Consider the following 16,389-nt stretch of genomic DNA (forward strand, 5'->3'; position numbering starts at 1 on the left):
ATTCCCCAAAGAACAACGCTCACATCATCTCACATGTACCATGACAGCCTAGTCACACTCCCAAGTCCTCAAATATGGCAGCTTGATCAGTGGCCCTACGTGTCAAAGTATGACACTATACGTGGCCATAGTTATGGTGGGAGTAAAGGAGGAAGTCTCGTTACATAGTAGTAAGTAACTACGTAGCGTAGTTATGTAGGTTACCTGACATTGCGTGGCATGACGATCTTTCTCTGAACCTTACCAAGTAGTTTTGTTGCCTAAAGGCCTTTACACACTGGGGGGCATTTTTTGTGTGATAAATTCGCACGTCAGTATATCTTTTCAAGCTGCTGTTTTTGTCATGAGCACTTTCACACAAAACGTGAATATTACGTGGCGAAAAAGCCAAATATTTTTTTTCTGAATGAGGTTGATTTTTCTAAACTTTCGTACCGCGAATAAAGGCATCAACCAATCACGTTGTGAGGAACGAGTTGAGCCTATATTTATGAAACATGGAGGCTCCCAAGTCCGAACCAGGATGGCAAACTTTATTACTCCATTCAACCTTCGCAAAGGCAGCGCAGACCAGATCCACTCCTTCCGTTACCTTTCACAATAAAAGCTCTAGATATATAATATTCACAGGCAAATATTCAGCATTTTCCTGTCATTAATTCGTCACGGCCCCAGTGTGTAAAGGGTTTGAACCTAACCAAGCTGAAAAGACAGTGTTTGCATATAACGATCAGGAATTGAAGTGCAAAACTGATGCTAGAGGGGTGTATACAGTAGAGCGTAATAGTTTGACGTGTAGGGCCACTGACCAAGCTGCGGTATTTGACAAGTTGGAAGTGAGAATGTGTTGATCGGGAATACACCGAGCTGCAATATTTCATTTCATTTGAGTTTGAGAGCTGCTCGATTTGTCCTCTAATTGATTTCATCCAGGCAACACGGAGACACTGACTGATAAGAATGATGAATGGAAAGCTAAGACATTTTTGAAGAATTCAAATCAAAGTATTATAATGCATCACAATGAGAATGAGACAAAAGGTCAAACGTTCATTTTGAAGAACAAATCATACACCAAATATAAATGTAACAGTCTAAAATTACATCCTAAGAGTTGAATAGTTTCACTCAGTTTCTATTCTAATGCAATCACTACTGCTTCATACCCAAAATAGATTGTTTGGAAAAGTTTCTTTTAATTTCAGTCAGCAAAAGGCACACGTTATTTTAGTAAATGATGAATCACTGTGTCTCACTGAGAAGCTGAAGTTGCTGCAGCGTTAAGAATAAGTGTTAAATGCAGAAGTACTGTAGAGTACACCGTGCACAGTGCTGTGTATTTCCAAACAAACAGGGTTTCTTTTGCAGGTTCAAGGATCAGGTTTATTACAAATAACTTGTCATACTACTCTAGACAAAAAACAATAATGAAAACTACAAGATGAACTCATTTCACCAGCAGTCAAAAGCTTCACTAACAACTGACAGTTTCCACACTGACAGTCAAATCTGAGGCATCTGAGTGGGTTTATTTATAACACCAAGAAGTGTCTGCGTCTCACACTGAGTGTTTTCCTGCTAATCAACTGAGTGATGATCACTAGCAGGAGAGACATGGACCTCCCATTGGGGCTGAATGATGAACAAACAGGTGCTGCTGAGCTCTTCATATAATGAGCGTAACCAAGTTGGATCCAGACTGAACACCTGAAACTCCTCAGTGTGATTTAAATAAAAATACAGAACATGTCCTGCAGGAGTCAGAGCATCTGCTCATCATCACCCTGCTGTCGGTGTTGTCCAGGTGTGACTCACCTCTGAGGCGGCGGTCTCCTCTGATGGGTTCACCAACACCACTGTCTCCAGGACATCACTCTGATACCGGAGAATCCGCTGGCCTGCAGGAAACACAGATTAAAAAAAATCATTAAGACGACACCAACTAACTAATAATCACTGAGTTACAGAGGCAAACATTGTTCACACCCACATAACTTTAGTTTTATTCCTAGTGGCGATTTGAAAGTTGGGGGGTGGATAAAAATAAAATTCACAGGGAGAAGTTGTGCTCCACACGTAAAGACGCAACAGCAGCAGGGTTTTTACTCCGACACAACCTGCCAGTAGAGTAAAAAACATTTTTTCAAGTAGCTGTATACATCAGACATTCGGGTGCTTCGCAAAAAGTCAAGGGCGCACCCCCTTCTGGGGGAAAGAAAACCCAAGATCCCAGAGAGTTCATGCAGTTTGACGTACATGTTTGGATATTTGATTGAATCCCGTTAGGCTAAGTGTTGTCTGTAAACGTGTTAACAGCCAACTGTTTGATCTATAGGCTGAGATTTAGTTATATAACGTTAATGTAAGACCAGCATCGTTTAGCGATTTAGCACACTGACAGTGAATATTCATGTATCGTATGAGCCTCGTTAACCCGCTACACAACAGCTTTCAGCATTTTCTCTCCTGTGACAGCGAGTTTCTTTCCCCCAAAAGGGAGCACAGCCTCGGAGATGATGCCATACCGGTCTAGTCTATAGCTTGGAGCCATAAAGCTCCTCTATTAGATCTTTTTTAGGACATGGCACGGGAGCAAATCAGAGATCAGTGTTTTTGGATTTATTGTTGGTGCAACCAGCTACACAGCAACTCTTCAGCATAGCGTTATCACTATTAGCGGTTTGTTTAAAGTAGAAGTTTGGAGACATGTTTCAACTTCCTCTGTTTACTCTGTTTCCATTGATGAGGGACGCGGGATTAGTTTCCCCCAAAAGGGGGCGTGGTCATGAGAGCCTACTCTGGATGACGTACTGCCGTCAAACCTGATCTGTTTGAAATATGAAAAAGTTACAGCCCCGGATCCCTTCATGCTTTAATGCAGCCTTGCGTGTTAGCATGTTAACATTTGCTAATAAGCACTAACACAGTGCAGCCGAGCTGATGGGAATATCTTTAGTTTTGCAGGTATTTGGATTATAATCAAATATGGTAGACAAATTTAAATTTTGAGCTGACGATGACACTAGATGAAAGGCCAGAGGATCACTCATTACTATGAGCTGGTTGCTTATACTGTCATGCTGCTGGTTAGGATGTGTAACAGATTAATAAACACTCTATAGGATGTTTAATTTGCTGTAAACTGAGCTGCTTGTTGAAGGTTTAAATTATGTGAAAACAATGTTTGCCAGTATGAGAATGCTGAATATGACCATCACCATTTACTGACAATACAACGCCCTTCATCCAGCATCTGTCAACACCATTACTCTGCCCATACGGTAGGCTACGGCCTCTGTAAGCATCCTCAACCCCGCCCGTCGCCTCTTCAGCTCACTTGCCATCTTATATCTCCACTGGCCCTAACTAAAGCCCCCCCCGACGAGGTTTAATCCTGGAAATACGCTACAATCACAACAATAACGCAAAATAATCCCTCAGCCGTCAGCCTCATTGGCTGTTGCTATGGGGACGCTCCTCCGGCTGTCGCTGCTAGCTGAGTTACACTGACCCAGTCTTGGCTGAGGGAGACGCATTGCAGCATTTCTGTGAGAGGGAGGGGAGGCTGCATGAGAGTATGCACGCAGCATCACATAGTACAGGAGAGTATGCACGCAGCATCACATAGTATAGGAGAGTATGAACGCAGCATCACATACTACAGGAGAGTATGCACGCAGCATCACATAGTATAGGAGAGTATGAACGCAGCATCACATAGTATAGGAGAGTATGAACGCAGCATCACATAGTATAGGAGAGTATGAACGCAGCATCACATAGTATAGGAGAGTATGCACGGAGCTTCACATAGTACAGGAGAGTATGCACGCAGCATCACATAGTATAGGAGAGTATGAACGCAGCATCACATAGTATAGGAGAGTATGAACGCAGCATCACATAGTATAGGAGAGTATGAACGCAGCATCACATAGTATAGGAGAGTATGAACGCAGCATCACATAGTACAGGAGAGTATGCACGGAGCTTCACATAGTACAGGAGAGTATGAACGCAGCATCACATAGTATAGGAGAGTATGCACGCAGCATCACATAGTATAGGAGAGTATGCACGCAGCATCACATAGTATAGGAGAGTATGAACGCAGCATCACATAGTACAGGAGAGTATGCACACAGCATCACATACTACAGGAGAGTATGCACGCAGCATCACATACTACAGGAGAGTATGCACGCAGCATCACATAGTACAGGAGAGTATGCACGCAGCATCACATAGTATAGGAGAGTATGAACGCAGCATCACATAGTATAGGAGAGTATGAACGCAGCATCACATAGTACAGGAGAGTATGCACGCAGCATCACATAGTACAGGAGAGTATGCACGGAGCTTCACATAGTACAGGAGAGTATGCACGGAGCTTCACATAGTACAGGAGAGTATGCACGCAGCATCACATAGTATAGGAGAGTATGCACGCAGCATCACATAGTATAGGAGAGTATGCACGGAGCTTCACATAGTACAGGAGAGTATGCACGCAGCATCACATAGTACAGGAGAGTATGCACGCAGCATCACATAGTACAGGAGAGTATGCACACAGCATCACATACTACAGGAGAGTATGCACGCAGCATCACATACTACAGGAGAGTATGCACGCAGCATCACATAGTACAGGAGAGTATGCACACAGCATCACATACTACAGGAGAGTATGCACACAGCATCACATAGTACAGGAGAGTATGCACGCAGCATCACATAGTACAGGAGAGTATGCACGCAGCATCACATAGTACAGGAGAGTATGCACGGAGCTTCACATAGTACAGGAGAGTATGCACGCAGCATCACATAGTACAGGAGAGTATGCACGCAGCATCACATAGTACAGGAGAGTATGCACGCAGCATCACATAGTACAGGAGAGTATGCACGCAGCATCACATAGTACAGGAGAGTATGCACGCAGCATCACATAGTACAGGAGAGTATGCACGCAGCATCACATAGTACAGGAGAGTATGCACGGAGCTTCACATAGTACAGGAGAGTATGCACGCAGCATCACATAGTACAGGAGAGTATGCACGGAGCTTCACATAGTACAGGAGAGTATGCACGCAGCATCACATAGTACAGGAGGTGACGGCGAGGGCCAAACAGCAGCAGCAGCAGAGCTATACGTATGCATGCAGGCGCTTCATCAGGATCTATATTTAGCATGAAAGATGTTCCCTTCCTACGCCTCAAAACTGTGAAGGAGCTGTCACACAGTGTTTATGTCTCCTTCCTCTGCTAAAGAGGAGGCCAGGGCACTGAGGGGTGAAAAGATAAATTCAGCTCTTGGAGAGAAAATGACTTCACATTCAGGGGTTGTGTGTTTGGTCAGAGAATCTCACGTTCATATAAACAAGTCACAGATACATGAGTCAGTTTGCAATAACAGCTTTACCAGCATCAGGGGGGGACGTATCAGCCGACGAGTCAGAATCAGGAGCTAATTTGCATGTTTAGTGAGTAAAATAACTATGGCCCACTTTATAGATACTGTTTATTTTAGTCACATTCTCTGAAATAGCTTCACAATCTGAGTTTGTTCAGCTGCTGATCAAACAAGTAAAGTGGAGCTGATGGTTGTGTTTTTCTTTCTGAACCCAGGAGACTGTTTGAATGTAGAAATAAACACCATGAGCAGCAGCAGCGTGGATATTGTACTCTGAATTAATTAACTCGTGTTGGGAGGAAAAAACAACAACAAGACCAATATGGACTTCCAGGCTCTTTACGTTCTTCTCAGTATGTTAATGAAGACTAGAAGCTCATTAGTTCATGTGAGATTCTGGACACCTGTTTTATTGATGTGAATGAAAGTGACCAGCGGTTGGTGCTTTTCACATGACAACTACAGTATGTTAAATGTTTAACACTTACTGTGCCTTCCAATACCCATACTACCATACTGCTGTATTTAGTATGTCCCAATACATACAGTAGTACAACTACAGTACGCCAAAAATACCAGGATGTCTTCCTACTAGGGCTAGTAGGATAATAACGCGTTAACGCAAATTTGTTTTAACGCCACTAACTTCTTCAACGCATTAACGCAACCTGCTATTTTTAGGTTGTAGTGGAATCAGTCTTAAAGCCAGAGTGAAGATAGTGGTATCATATGAAACTACAAAACCTGTTGAATCCACTGGTACCAACCATGTCATACTAGCTTGTCGAAAAGGAGGTTACATAATGCTCCAAACTTAGGCTAAATTTTGGCGAGGAAAATCTGTCATGGCCATTTTCAAAGGGGTCCCTTGACCTCTGACCTCCAGAGATGTGAATGTAAATGGGTTCTATGGGTACCCACGAGTCTCCCCTTTACAGACATGCCCACTTTATGATAATCACATGCAGTTTGGGGCAAGTCATAGTCAAGTCAGCACACTGACACACTGACAGCTGTTGTTGCCTGTTGGGCTGCAGTTTGCCGTGTTATGATTTGAGCATATTATTTATGCTAAATGCAGTACCTGTGAGGGTTTCTGGACAATATCTGTCATTGTTTTGTGTTGTTAATTGATTTACAATAATAAATATATACATATATTTGCATAAAGCAGCATATTTGTCCACTCCCATGTTGATAAGAGGATTAAATACTTGACAAATCTCCCTTTAAGGTACATTTTGAACAGATAAAAATGTGTTAATTTGGGTTTAACTATGGACAATCTTGAATAAATATTTTAATCGATTGACGGCCCTACTTACTACATCCCATCGTATTTTGCAGTATGCAAGCCAGATTGCTTTTCTGGCCATTCTGACCCACAATCCTTTTCACTGCAGATATAAGAGGAAGAAGGTCAAAGTTCAAGACGCAATGTTATGATGAAGTAGTATGTCCCAAATGTACTCATACTGCATGCAACAGTACGTACTTTGTAAGGGCAGCTAAAAGGAAGAAGTATGTGATCTGGAACGTAGCCTGAGCTCCACATTTCAGCTCTTAATTTGTGAATTAGAAGTCCTCCCTGACTCTGATCAGCAGCTGATTGTCTCTCAGTGATTGCAGACCGCTGGCAGCTGCGTTCACTCAGTCAGCACACAGCGTGACAGAAACTGTCCAAACTGTGGCTGAATGTATTTCATGAATATGACCGGCAACAAATGGATGGAGCAACACCCCACTGTTGAAGCCTAAATGAAATCAAATGGACTACTACTTAAATGTTGGACCATTGTGATTCAGTTTTAAAGGATTTATTACGTTGTTGGACTTCCAGACGGCTTTGAAGGTAGAGAGACATCATATTTTACAGATTATATTTGTATCCTCTGTCATGCACTCTACTCTCTGGATATATTTTTTGATGGGTCATTCTAACCTAGTGATGTACAGTGTTCACCTGGTTGATGTTCAGTTGACATGGTGTGTATTGTTCCTCTTTAAGGCAGTGGTCGGGAGCCCTAGGGGTTGTGAGATAAATCTGAATGGTTGTAAGTTAATTAACAAGGTAGGAAAGAAGAAAACAACGTGTTCTGCTGCACAAAATTATAGCCTAATAATTTTTTTTCCCGTGAAATAATGGGAAGTTCTATCATTTCAAACCTCTAACAATCAAACTGTCTGAGGTTAGAAGAGACAATGTGATTTAGAGAGAGTTTATTTCCTGTTGCAGTGTCTGTAAATGACGAATACTTCGTCCAAAATCACATACTGTGCACTACAGTACATACTCAATATGCACACTATTGTTCGACATACTTTTGTGTGAATAATCAGTAGTGTGTATCTGTAATTAACGTCGTCGCTTCCTGAGAGCCTCCTTGCCGGTTGGAGACGTGTAACTATGGTAACCTGTGCCAACAGTTTGTGAGAATCAAAGTCTGAATTATAAATATATATACTACCCCTAGCAAAGTGAAATCTTATACTTACAGTTAAATTGAAGCGTTATTGTTGTTACAGAGCCGTCCGTCAACGTCTGTTATGAACGTTGTCGTCACTACTGCACTGCATTGTGGGATATTTCACCAGAAATAGTATGCAATTAGCGTACTTTTGGTTTCATACTAAAGGTTTCGTCCATACTAAAATATCTCACATACTGTTTTAGCGTACTAAATAGCATGTTAGTGTGGTCAACCATAAACTGACAGGAAGGTAATCTGAACCCAGGCTGTTGCCTAGCAAAGCAATTCCACTGAAACGGTCTATATAAATGTGTCTGTCGTCAGAGGAAAGGAACAACCATTGCATTTTTTTAATAGCATTTTGATATTAAAAGTTAATGTTTGGTTAAAGGCACCGGCCTCTTTTTAAGCCAACTCTACCTCCGGCAGCTTTATTTCAGGGAGCGCTCACTGACCTCACAGACGAGCCTTAAATTAACTGCATTAATCTTTATCTCATCTCTTTTAGCGCCTTTAACTGTTATGACATCACATTAAAACGGAGCGCTGACACCAGAAAGACAAAGTGCTGCTGGAGAGACGACCTTCACATCGTACGACAGTAAAGGAGAACAGGTATGACCCTCTTTCCTTTACACTCACTGTTGACCACCAGAGTCATAAAAGAAATAAAGATAAAATAATTTCATCAAGTAAATGTATACCATGATGGAATGATATACTGAATACTGAGAACTTGGGTCTGAGCTTGTTAATGTAATGTACTGTAGATCTTTTATTACGACCTTCTCTGGGTTACAAGGTTAATTTAGAATCTCCCTCCTGCATCAAAGCTGTTTCACAGACACGACACGACGCCGTTATCTGAGACAAACTGTGCAAGCAGGATTTAAACTAAGCTCGGTTTTACCTGCACAGGATAGATAGATACCAAAACTAGACTTTTATCAATACCTTAGTTTGAGGAATATGTTTTTCTAGAAAACCTATTTTTAAAATATGCTAAACCTGTCAATGTGAGTGTTTAATGATCTCTGAACACATGAAGCCATACAACAACTTTACCTACATATAGTAGTACAGGCTAACATTGAGCAGCAATTTACGATTCTTTTTCTTCCTGTGTAATCTCGATGATTATTTTCTTGACTAAACCATTAACTGACTATAAAAATGACAGAAAACTGTCCATCGCACCTTCCAAAAACCCTCCGTGAAGTCAAAACTCAAAGATATTTAGTTTACGATGATATGAAACAGGAAAATCTTTTGATTGATTGAGAACCTGGAACTGAAAGGACGATCAGAATTGTAGTCCATTCATTATCTGTTGATCAATAATCGATTAATCAACTAACTCTTTTCCTGATTTGGGTCAGGAAATTGATTGCGGAATAACTAATAACTAAAAACGCCTTAAGAATCTGACCACGAATTTGATACCAACTCTTGATATTTGATAGTTTTTGGTACTTACTTTGGTACTTTTTGTGCGTACTAAAATGAGAATAGCTGGTCCACCTTAAAGGTCAGTCCACCTTAAGTGAGCCTGGTTTCCCTTCACTTTAATCAGCAGGTGGCAAGCAAGACACAGGAACTTAGCTTGGGTCTTGAGGAGTTGTAGCATTTATTCACGAACAAATAAACCGTACACACACTGCGCTGCTACGTTCCCAGCTATAGACCCCTTTTCGTCAACCTCATTAAAAACGTAGCGACCAGGTGCCAGACCGTAAGCACGCATCCAAGAGAAAGCTACGAAAACAGCGGACACAATGCTGAATAAACTCCCTGGAAAAAAGCAGGGCGAAACGCCAAGCAGACAAAGCTCGTTCCATAACGAGAGTGAATCTGAGGTTGGCTTTCACCCGCTGGGAAGCACCGTAACCCTCGTTGAGCCGGGGAGGTGGGGCCAACTTTGAACGCCTTCATTCAAGGCGTCCGCAGACTTACAAAAGTATTTGTGATACTAATATTTTTATTTAGCGTCAAATCATTGACAAAACGCTGCCACTCCACTCCAGCTAATAAACTCTCTGCATGTCTGAGAAGCTGATTAACCGCCTCGCTCCTTTCAAGCTGTCCAAGGCCAATCTCCTGTAAAGCCACTCGTGTGCCCACTCATCATTCAGACTGTTATCATGGAAACGGGTGTCGTCTGGGCGCCTGTGAATACAACGCCGCTCTAATAATGGAAGATTAACTGAGGGAGGATGGATGCTATAGTAAAACCGTGACTCTCTGCCGGCCCTGTTGGCTCCGAGGGATGAAGTGGCTCACATGAGATGATGGCGGAGGCATCAGACCAGAACTGTTCCCCTGATAACAACTGGATGATACGATGGAGGGGAAGAAATGATTCAGGCTGTAAAGATACAATCTAACATACTCTACTATAGCTCTAAAGAGTCTCTTTGACAGAACAATCCCAGCTACAGGTCCATTTACTGGCTTTCTCCCAGACTTCTGTATCTCATAATTATGATTTACTATCACATAGTTACGAGAGAAGATCTCATAATTACAAGATAACAGGTGTCACACCGTATTCTGTGACCTTTCGATTCCAGACGGCTACCTCCAGGTCTGAGAAGTGAAGCCGATGCTGAAGTGCCTTAAACTTGCATTCTCTCCTCATGAGACAGATTGTGCGATTCAATCAAAAGAATGAACTTCCAGTCTTGACTAATTAAGCCCTCATGGATGAGTAGTTCTGAAAAACAAATGGAAATTTAAACATCTACAATTGAAATACGACTCCATCTTGACAAATTTACTTGATATGATCAAACAACTCTGTCTCCTAGAAAATGATGTCCCATACAACTAAACTGCCTTCTCAATTACATTTGAAGGGAACTGTATTTTCTGCTGGATTACGGTCGCAGGTTTAAACACGTGATTAACGTTGTAAATGGAAACAAAACAAAACAAAAACGCAACAAAACTCCTCGGTTAGTTTACTAAAAAAACATCATGGTTTGGCTTAAAATATGTCTGATTGTTACATCATTTAAAGATAGGGTCGACGATGTTGGAAAGCTAGCATCATTTGAAAGTGGCATCGCATCAGGAGCTCCGTCTAAACCCACCACCAAACATGCGCGAGCACCGCCGCATCGTAACTACTTCACAGACTCAGAGCGGAGAGAGGACCTCAACTCAACAACGCTACCTCATGACAAGTAACCGCGGCAGTGCTACTGCAGGGCTGAGTTTTCTCTTCCATTCTCAGACTGCAACCAACTGAGTTCCCCTCCGCTCACTCCTTCCTTTCCAAGACTGCGGTAGCGTGAGTCGCCGAGTGCAAAACAGTGGTAACGCCGTTCGCCTCGCTCAGAGGTCATCCATACCATGATAACACTACTTTTGGAGCAACGGAAGTCAGACACAGGCTGGCAGTACCACGGTTTAACACTCTGCGGCTCACGTTACCGCAGTTTCACAAGCGTGTCGGAGAACTACGGTGGCCTTCAGGTCTCTAGATTCAATGTTTGGTTTGTCTGTTCTGGGCTACTGTAGAAACATGGCAGACTCGGTGAAGAGGACATGCTTCCTGTGTAGATATGAAGGGCTCATTCTAAGCTAACGGAAACACAGAGATTATTAGTTTCAGGTGATTAAACACTAATGAAAACATAGTTATGAATATTATATTCCATTTCTGTCTCACAGACTATGATTAGGAACATAATTGAAAAAATGCATGTATGTAAAACAGACCAGGCTGGATCCAAAGCCTCAGACCAGCTACTAAATGGACCTGGTGGTAATATTGTTTTGTCAGCTTCTGTTGCCAACATCAAGAAGGATCTTTCCGTGTCTTATACTAGCATCAGTCACCTGGTGAATGTGTTTTGTTTCACTGATCTTTACAAAGTGAGCTGCTGCAGAAGAAACGCTTCCCTCTACACTTGTAAATCTCAGTGAGCTGCCTGATAGTGAGTGGGTGTTTCAGAGCATTAAGGAATAAATGGAAAGCGCAGCGAGCCCACACACTGGTGCATGATGGGGAAGCGCTTTGCAAGCCGCTCTACTGTCCGAGCTGGCGCGGCGTCACATCCTCGTTGCCACTGCAGCCTCACATGCCGGCGTGCCACCTGAGGCCGGGTGGAGAGATGTCAACTGTGGGTTTGGTGTTCATGTTTGTGTGGTAAAAGTAGACCATGTCCCATATATGTCACTCTGTGTGACTGCACATTCTGCTGCTGCTTTTTGGTAATTTTTCAGACATTTTTCTGAATTATTTTTAGATCTATGTCGGCCTTTCTTCAGCCTTTTTTAGACATATTTTTGGACATTTTCAGAAATTTTTTTGGACATCTTTAGGACATTTTTTTAGAATTTTCTTTGGACATACGTCAGACTTTTCTTCTGCCAAAAGAACAAAGTAAAAACCGTCGGAGGGTCTGCGTGGATACGACCTGCACCCTCCCATGTTGAATCCAGCGTGATAAACACTACACATCCGGTAAAGGATGGAAACACTTTGGGTTTCACACATTGACAGGAAAAGCTAGACATCACGGCTAAAGCTGCATGCTAACTCTGTCACGGACAGGAAACGTTATCGTATTGCGGTAACGTTGCGGTTCGAGCCGGCCGTAGCTCTCGTCTCCGTGGTCAAATGGGCCGACGCTACGACTGTAGAGCACCCAGATACTGACATTTATGTTCTCTGCATTCAAACGGCCCCGATGGAGCTGACCATGGATGGATAAAGAGAACGGAGCTGACGGGAGAGCTAGAGACCACCTTGGAGAAGTTAGAGGAAGTCTACACGTGGGACTGCGTCCGGTTTTCAAAATAATATGTTAACAAAGTGAACTGTATATACAAAATACATCTATGGAAATAAGACTGATGGATTATATTCACCAGAAGTATAAAACATTACATGTCCCTTATAAATTAAAAATAAAATACCACTAATTTGTGAGGGAAATGTCTTCATTGTTTGATTTTTGGGTTGCTGGTTAATAAATAATTCCTGACAATGATCCTGATATATTTGACTTCAGGACATCTCTGACTACATACATGCTGAAAATCAAACATTTTTACTGGAGTATTTATATATTTTCTAAAGTAAAAGTCCCTAGAAGTGTATAATTCAACTTTTTCCCTTCATGGTCTAGTGATAAAAAAGTTAACAAAAATCACAATACATATCGAATCGGCACCAAAGTATCGTGATAGTATCGGATCAGGAGAGAGGTGAATCGTCGGAGCCCTAGAGAGCATGAAATATAAATCATTTACAGATATTTTAAGATATGAATAACTGACTCTCTCACAACACAACTCACTGTTTTAACCTTACACTACATACCGTACCACCAGGCTGGTTTAGGGATGATTTCAGAAGCCCAGCTGCTGTAAGCGACTATTAAAGTCGTTTTTTGGCTCCTGAGAACAAACTAATGAGGTGCTGCTGCTGCTGCTGTTGTCTGGCAGGTCGCTGCTCGGTCGGCTCCCAGCTGGCAGCAGCTTTTGTTTATAACCTTTATTATAAATTCACTGTGAGTGGCAGCATGATAAATGATACCTTTCCTTTATAAGACCAGCAGTAAAAGTCGTCCGAGTCATCCAGAGGGTTATTAGTCTCAGCACAGGAAGCTGAATGGGAATATAATGAGTGAGGTTATTGACACTACTGTAATTATCACCACGTAAAAAGTGGTGATAATTACTGTTTGTTATAGAGACACTCTTACACGGTCAAATGTGATCAATTTAAGATGTTTACTATATTCAGGAGAGATATGTTACCTCACTGTTCTAATCTCCTAGTTCCATAAAAGCTCTTGCAGAGACAGGTGTTGCATATTAGCATCTGCTCTAAACACTGTGATACTACATCGGATAGCTGTTTTCAGTTTGTATATTGTATCTGTCCTAGGGATGCTCATTTTGAAAAATGTTCTTAACCGATAACCGACCCTTGTTAACTGATTATTAACCGTTAACCAACCAGATTTGTGCCTCGTACCAGCTGCAGGAGCACAACAGATATTCGTTGACGGGAGTCTCCAGTTCACCGTCCGGGAGCGTTAACTTAGCAGCTACGATGCTGCGTGTAGTGTCGCGGATATGCAGCCACTTTCCAAGTAAAAATCTCCACTGCACATTTAGTTTAGTTTAGCAAGTTGTCAGCTGTGTGCCTGCCTGGCGTAACGATACTCTGTCACCCGGCGTAACGATAGCGAGTGTCCGACAGCCCGTGTGTGTGTGTTTGTGCTACGTTATCAGCTCCAGCATTGCTGGAGGCTTCGCACTCCCCGTAGCCGCACACATACAGTCTGTCAGCGCGGCGTAACTTCAGCGAGTGTCTGACAGACCGTGTGTGTGTGACGGCAGTGAGTGTGAGGTTGTCTGTGGCGTTCTAGCTGTGAACGTAGCTGTAGCAGTGTGTTTACAGTTTATTTGTCGGTCAATAAATGCTACAACTCCTCCGCTCAAGCGAGCTCAACTCCTCAAACCAACTTCCTGTATCTGTAACTCCGGCTCAGACTCTCTTAAGGCGGGCTGTTAAGGTGGACCAGCTTTTCTCCTGTAAGTGACGGGTCGCTCCTCCGAGTTTTGCTCAGCTTTTTAATTAATTAATAATATTTATTTTAACCGTTTAACCGATAGCGTTAATCTGTTAAAATTCTTTATGTCAGTTAACGGTTAAACGGTTGATTATTAACATCCCTACCCGGGAGGAAACCGGGAGAGGGCGATGAAAAACGTGAGTCTCTCGGGACAATCGGGGAAGGTTGGCGAGTATGTGTCCGCGGTGTTGGAAGGTGTGCTCGGCAGGTGTGCTAAGCGCTGAAATAACTGTCCCCCGTCCTGATGAAAACTACTATGCTGCATGCATAAGCGCGTGCATGTGCATGTGCATGAATGTTCGGTAGGGTCCCGGTTTGGGGGGTTTGAAAATATGGTCATCGTACTCATGGTGGCGCTATAGAGGAGATGTAGAGGATCATCAAAGTCCGTATGATTCATCCTCTGGGGAATTTGAATGTTTGTACCAAAGTTCATTGCAATAGTTGTTGAGATATTTCAGTCTGAGGGGCGACATGGGAGTTTAATGTTAAAGTTTTGTAATTAGTTGTTGGTTTGAGAGGTAGCTTTCTCCAACATCGCTAACAGAATGGACACGCTAACTGTGTGTGTAACCGAAGCAGAGGTGATGTTTCTTCTTCTAGGGAGAACATGATTGATCGGTACGCTGATAAATCACTGTTTCCTGTCCTGATTCATCAATTAACTCCTCGTGCACCAGACTGTACAGAACACATAAACCAGCTCGGTGCTCTGCAGCTCTACTGTAACTGCAGGAAATGAAACATTAAAGTGAGTCATGACTCCGAGCAACAGGGACGGAGTTGGGCTATAATAAACATAAATAAAGCATGCCGGTGTACATTTCCTCAGAGGGACGTAACCGTGACATGCAGCTGATTTGTACCTGCTGCTTTCAGCGTCACATGTATGAACACTGATGCAGCGTTCAGGTGAGCCTTGAGGGAAATCATCAAAGGGCTGATCAGAGCCTGTGGTGCAGCAGCAGCACTTCTGTATATTAAAGCTGCATGTGGCTGCTGCAACCAACTGACTCACACATACAGTAAAGGTCCCTAATTATAGCACCTCATACTATATATAGGTATGATTTATGGAGATATAGCCACGGATATTTAATGAGGATGTTAAATTTAGATTTGATTCACATCAGTATTTCCACGCTTCAACTCCAGGACAGGAGTCTTGGTCCTGATTTTTTAGGCAATTTAGGCAAGTTCATATAGCAGTATAACTTGTAGAAATGTTGGCTCAGTTAAATCGAGCAGACGGGGTTCTGAAAGTAAAAGTCATGTTCAGTTTTTCCACAGACTCTGACTACGATTACATGCACAAAATATTCCTACTAAGCTGTTTACATGGCTAATGAAAATGAATATTCCACTAATATTCTTGTTTACATGCAGCCGTGCATACTCCCATTAACGTAACTGGTCACACGGGTCACAACAATGACCAGCTAGCTGTACATTATCCTGTTTATTACACAGCTACTTCATTAAAGCTGACGCAGAGTGGAGAAAGGACCTCAACTCAACAACGCTACCTCATGAGAAGTAACCGCGGCAGTGCTACTGCAGGGCTGAGTTTTCTCTTCCATTCTCCAGGAAACGTGCGGCGGCGACGCGCTTTGAGTTCAGGCTGGTGCACGCCAAGGGTAGAGAACGAGCAGGGAGGCAGGGAGGCATCTTATTGGTTCTTTCCAAGCGGACCTCGAGGCAGTGATTGGTAGACGTTCTTACAGGATTACAGCAGCTACAGATGACGGCTCTTTCCCGGTCCTTTTTCAGAGCTCATCAGTAATGGATCGCTGTCGGGGTGTAAAGACCTTTTCAACCAGTATAACAAATAGTGTCTAATGGAGAACATCGTCAACCCTGCCTTTAAGAAAAGTTTTATATATATTTATGTTATAAC

General features: G+C 42.6%; 2 protein-coding genes across 10 annotated transcripts in view; one reads left to right on the top strand and one right to left on the bottom strand.

The window, feature by feature from the left end:
* The window catches only part of map1aa (microtubule-associated protein 1Aa), a 56,839-nt gene that overhangs the window by 9,098 nt on the left and 31,352 nt on the right, over positions 1-16,389 (bottom strand). For both annotated transcript variants that reach the window (XM_074658900.1, XM_074658908.1), the window contains one exon: positions 1,816-1,898. In XM_074658900.1, coding sequence (XP_074515001.1) covers positions 1,816-1,898 — 83 coding nt within the window. The remainder of the gene's footprint in view (positions 1-1,815; positions 1,899-16,389) is intronic.
* The window catches only part of tp53bp1 (tumor protein p53 binding protein, 1), a 71,551-nt gene continuing 62,018 nt past the window's right edge, over positions 6,857-16,389 (top strand). For 5 of the 8 annotated variants that reach the window (XM_074658941.1, XM_074658978.1, XM_074658989.1 and 2 more), the window contains exons 1-2: positions 6,861-7,277; positions 8,405-8,511. The gene's annotated coding sequence lies outside the window, so the exon portion shown is untranslated. Of the gene's footprint in view, positions 7,278-8,404; positions 8,512-16,389 lie in introns of all 8 variants that reach the window. The other 3 variants (XM_074659011.1, XM_074659000.1, XM_074659038.1) reach the window with 2 other exon arrangements.

Source organism: Sebastes fasciatus, chromosome 2 (genome assembly GCF_043250625.1).
Source record: "Sebastes fasciatus isolate fSebFas1 chromosome 2, fSebFas1.pri, whole genome shotgun sequence".
NCBI classification, from domain to species: domain Eukaryota; kingdom Metazoa; phylum Chordata; class Actinopteri; order Perciformes; family Sebastidae; genus Sebastes; species Sebastes fasciatus.